We start from the raw sequence: 5272 nt of genomic DNA, 5'->3' as shown, positions 1-5272 counted from the left end.
TATATATTATATAATATATACACGGTATAATATTCTATTACCGAAAAATTATGCGTATACTGATATTATGAAAATTTCGGTTTAATACTGGTATTTAACGTCCAATACTGGTATTTGGATCTCGGTTTTGCGTATATCGCTATAGAATATCGGTTTTTAGTCTTTGATTTATATAATGCTGAAAAAATAATATATTGATATATTACCGCTATTTTCATATCGTTTTAAATTCCTGAATATAAAATAGTAGATAATAAAATAGTAGAATTATGATAGAGGTTAAGTTTACATTAGTTATATCCTTACAAGGTAGGAAAGTAAAAATAGTGGATTTTAAGGGTGTTTTGTATGTATAATTGTAGCAAAAAGTTTCTGAAATTTGATTTTGACGAATATGTACTGTTATGGTTTGAATAATAAAGATTGTATATAGAATCTTATCATACTTATAACTAAAATGCAGAAATGTACTTTTGAATTTCTATTGCTAATTATTTTTGAAAAAAATAAAAAATTTTTGAATATAATAGTAAGAATATCTCCAATCTAACCTTAAAATCTTTATATTTTAAACTTTTATAACTTCAAGTTGCTTCACAGTGAATCGATTTCAGATTTTGTTATAAGTGTCTGAACGTAAGAATAATCTATAAAAATTTGTTAAATTTTTAATATTTTAAATTTTTAATATTTTAATATTTTTAAAATAGATATTAAACATTCTTTTTGATAAAATCTTTTATTTTTCTTATCCTACAGAATAAGATTGTAAGTGCTATTCGAAAAATATAAATCTTCTTCTTTTGTCAAAAAAGAAGATGTAACAGTAATTATTGAATGCATTTAATTCAATCAATTTTAAATTGTCGTCCATGTTCACTATATGAATTCACTGTGAATCCGTTCCGTTACTAAAACCGTATGGAATGTATTGGAACGGAATGTACCCTGCACTCCATGTCATGCATTAAATACTCATGCGCTTCATGCAAGAAATGGAACGCACCTCTAGTAAATTTGCTTACTTTTGTAATTTTCACCTTGAAAATAGAGAATCGACCTTCTGCTTTCTTTTCTGCAATTATGATTAGTCTCGCTGTACTGTTCCACTGTAAATTTCCGCTCATGGAATAGCAGCCTGAGAGAGACCATGCCGACCTTTTTCCTATTAGAGACTCCGCACAATAAAAGGAAAAGGGAACAAAGAACAGAGAATGAGAATCTATCAGAAATTGTGTATTCTACAATACATGATTTCTGATAGGTTGAAATTCTTATTCTCTGTTCCCTTTATTGTGCGGAGCTCCTTATCCATTTTTCTGTTACACATTCGAAATCGCTCGTAGACGATCGCCAGTACATTCATTTTCGATTTGGGAATTATATAACGTGAAATGTGACTATATCAATTTTTTCACACATTGTCGATAAAATCATATCGTCAAAAGTGTATGATTCGTGTCTGTACTACATCCACAGAAACAAGCATGCTAACTATTCCAATATCCCATTCTCTTCATATTCACGACTATTCCATCATGGAACGACTATTGAATGTGTTTTTAAATAACTTTTAACGTTACATTTTCGATTATACTCTAGAGTTATCAGAGTATATATGTATCATTATTTTTATTCGAGAACTTGTATTTAAAATTCATACCAATTTAGCATTGTGGACACAAGGCTTAAAGCATACGCAAGCATACGGTCTCGAGCTTGTGAGTGATTGTAAGTAAAAACTCGGTTTAATCTTGCTTGTCAGAATGAAAAGAAACGTGTATTCAACTGACAAGACAAAGAAACTTCCCCAAGTGTTTTGATTTCGAAATAAAACTCCGATTGATTTCGTTTTCATCAGTAAAGTATATTTATATTTCGGGGCAAATCCTCAACCATTTTAGAGATATTAATGGTGGAGAGAAGTGACTTTTTTATGCGCAAAATCCGCATTTTTCGTTACTAATAATAATAAACTATTGAAATTTGGTATAACATATGTCACGAAGAATGCCTTGCAATCACAGTCACATGCAGTCAAAGTTATTGTTCTTTGATACACTGTCTTCAAGTAGGAATTTTTTTTGTCCCGAAATATGAATACTGGAAAAGGCAAAATGAAAATCGGAATGAGGAAGTTCCCTTGTGAGTATAATAGTCACAATGAGAATTACTCGAATTTTGGTATAAATGCAGAACAACTAATAACTGCAGCTAATTCAGTTGAATGTGTATTAACACAAAAATTGACAGATGCTCTAGTGTCATTTAGTTCCTATTTTGAGTCTAATTAAACTAAAGTATCTTTAAAAGTATAGTATCTACTATTCATTTTTGGTACCTAAATACTTTTAAATCAAATTTACGAAAAATTTCTAAATATATAAAAAATTGGAATATAATCCTATAAAGACAATATACTAGCTGTTTGTGTGTTTATTTATTACACGAACACAAAATATATATAAATGTTTCGATCTTAAATTTGAGTCGATTGCAGAATAAATAGGAAGACTAGTCAGCATTCAGCCAGCAAAGAATGGATTAAAATGGATTGAAATTTTTATCTATCCGAATGCGTATTTTAAATAGCGAATACTTTTTTTGAATTTAATTAGATTCAATTGGATTCAATTAGATTCAATTGGATGCAATTGGATTGAAAAACTGCAATTCAAAATTTTGAATTAAACAGTATTCATAATTGTGTTTGTATGCACAGAAAAAGCTAATATTATTTTTAGAAAGGCATAGAGATATGCTCCATGTAATTCCTATAAATGAATAAAAATACATTCAGAATTAAAAAGCATTCATTTTAACGTGAATCAATATTTCTGAAAATCTGAATTCATTTCAATTCATTTCAATCCATTCTCGTTTGCTGGGCAAACATATAGGCTTTCAATGACTCATGATTTTGATTGGGAACATGCTAAAATTTTAAATATAGAAAAGAATATCTACAAAAATTGACGTCTGAGATGTTGTATATATAAACAAAAATAAGATTTTGAATTTACAAAGAAATACTGAATCTCTTGACCTTGTATACCAAGATTTATTGATAATATCTTGATACTTTTTCTCTCAAATAATTCTCTCATTATTCGCCGTGAACTGTTCTTTATTAAATAATTTATTTTTATAAATAATGAATATTTTAGTAAAAATTATTTGAATTATTAGTCCGTCATATTACATCGGTTGTTTTGAATTTTTAAATTTTAGCTTCTAATTTATAATCATTGACCCGAACAATTTCCGCGTACAAAATTTCAAAAATATGGGTCTAATATTAAAATTCATGATACAAATGATTAAAAAAATGTTATAACAGTTGTAAAGCTGCTTTTTTTGTTATGATTGCATTTACTTGGATATATATTGAATAAAGTCAACAAATATCCAAATAAATGCTTAATTATGATACTTTATATATCTTTCTAAAACTTGGAAAATAATAACACTTGGAAAATAATACGGAATTTCGCTATTAACAGAATTGCAGAAGTGTGTATCACAAAATGCTGAAAACATTCAAGTGCCTCCAATGCAATTCAACCTTCGATCGTGCTTCACAATTGGATTATCATCATCGAAGTTTACATCTAGGAGAAAGATCCCAAATATGCCAGATATGTGAAAAAGGTTTCTTTCGGAAAGCAGATTTGCGCACCCATTTAAACATTCATTTAGGAACAAATTTTTATATTTGTGAGATTTGTGGGAGGAAGTTTAGTCATATATCGAATCTTATAAGACACTGTAGAATGCATACAGGTAAGATATTGAGTACATCTATAATAATATAATAAATGTATTTAAATGTAAGTAAAGATAATTATTCAATTATTAGGCCTTCGTTTTCAATCTTGACGAAATTAGATACATTTGATACATTTGATTTATTTGATACATTTTTGCGCGAAACGACTCTAGCAGAAAAAAAGCATTGCTCTGCCCTACGAATCGAGATATTAAGACTATTTTCTGCCAGACTTCTTTCATTTCATACAAAACACATCAAATGAGTCTAATTTCAAGTTTGACAAGGCTAAATTGAATAATTATCAAATTAAAGAAAACAATTAATAGAATCAAGTATTTTTTTGTTTATTTCATATGCAGGAATTAAACCGTATTCATGTTCAATTTGTGATAAAAATTTCACACAAATGTCTTCATTAGCAAGGCACATACAAATGATACATGGAATACCAAAGGAAGTTGTGCAGCAGTATTATAATTCTAGTCTTATCAGCGATAAACCACAAATCAACAATCGTGGATTGAAAGAAAACAAGGTAATGAATCATTATTACATTAATAATACGACGTTCAAAAGTTCTCATATACTAACAGCATTAATATCATTTTTATAAAATTATATCATTACATATTACATTATCGACCCTGCTAATAAAGTGCGGAAATTGATGTAATGTCAATCCAAAATTGAAAATTGATATATAGTAAAGTGAGTCCATTCTACATTCATAAATTGTGGATGTAAAGATAATATTTTCAGACAACACAAAAAATGTCTAAAATCGAGTCATAAGATCCGATTAATTTCTGATTAATTTTATAATTTAATATCACGTTTCTATCAATTTTATAATTTAATATCACTTAAATTTCTTGTCGAATATTTGAACAAACAAATAAATATTGTACGTATTGATTTTTTTTCAATTAGCTGATCTTGCAAAAATTCAGTGAAATCGTGGAATAATGTGATTTCCTTGCAAAATCGAAACTTTTTTGTTAAAAAATAACAATTTCAATATTAAATACATCATTTAAAATTTTCAAATTTTTAAATGATGTATTTTAATTGATGTTTTTTAAAAGAGGATGTTAAAAAGAGGAGGATTTCTATTCAAAAAGATAAATAAAAAGAATAATATTTTTTATAGATTTTGATTTCTTGGATATGATGAAGTTATTAAAAAGTGACATTTGGGAAACACCTCGAAAATTAAACAAGAATATTGAAATTTAAATAAATCCATCATATTCCTGTTCAATTTTCGAAATGTTCTCTAAACGTTATAAATTTTTTAATACTTTTACGTATCCATCAGAATCTATAAAAAAATATTTCCTTTTATTTACATCCTTTTGGAAAAAAATCTCTTTTTAATATTCTGCTTTGAAGTTTGAAATCTAAAGAAACCATGTCTAAATAATTTTAGTTACGTATAAGCTATAGTTAAATTTTTTTAATTTAATTGCCGTATTGAGATATTTTGATTTTTTTTAATTT

At 27.3% G+C, this 5272-nt stretch overlaps 1 protein-coding gene across 2 annotated transcripts in view; it reads left to right on the top strand.

Annotated features, from left to right (window-relative positions):
• Nucleotides 1–1663: 1663 nt before the first annotated feature.
• The window catches only part of LOC108693214, a 10075-nt gene continuing 6466 nt past the window's right edge, over nt 1664–5272 (top strand). Inside the window, exons 1-3 of one of the 2 annotated variants that reach the window (XM_018202038.1) lie at nt 1664–1731; nt 3504–3783; nt 4132–4307. In XM_018202038.1, the coding sequence (XP_018057527.1) occupies nt 3528–3783; nt 4132–4307 (432 nt within the window). In that variant the 5' untranslated portion in view covers nt 1664–1731; nt 3504–3527. Of the gene's footprint in view, nt 1732–2076; nt 2146–3503; nt 3784–4131; nt 4308–5272 lie in introns of those variants that run through there. The other variant, XM_018202039.1, reaches the window with a different exon arrangement.

Source organism: Atta colombica, unplaced genomic scaffold, assembly GCF_001594045.1.
Source record: "Atta colombica isolate Treedump-2 unplaced genomic scaffold, Acol1.0 scaffold89, whole genome shotgun sequence".
Lineage (NCBI taxonomy): Eukaryota > Metazoa > Arthropoda > Insecta > Hymenoptera > Formicidae > Atta > Atta colombica.
Note: the sequence above shows the minus strand (reverse complement) of the source record. Positions and strands in the feature narration are given on the sequence as shown.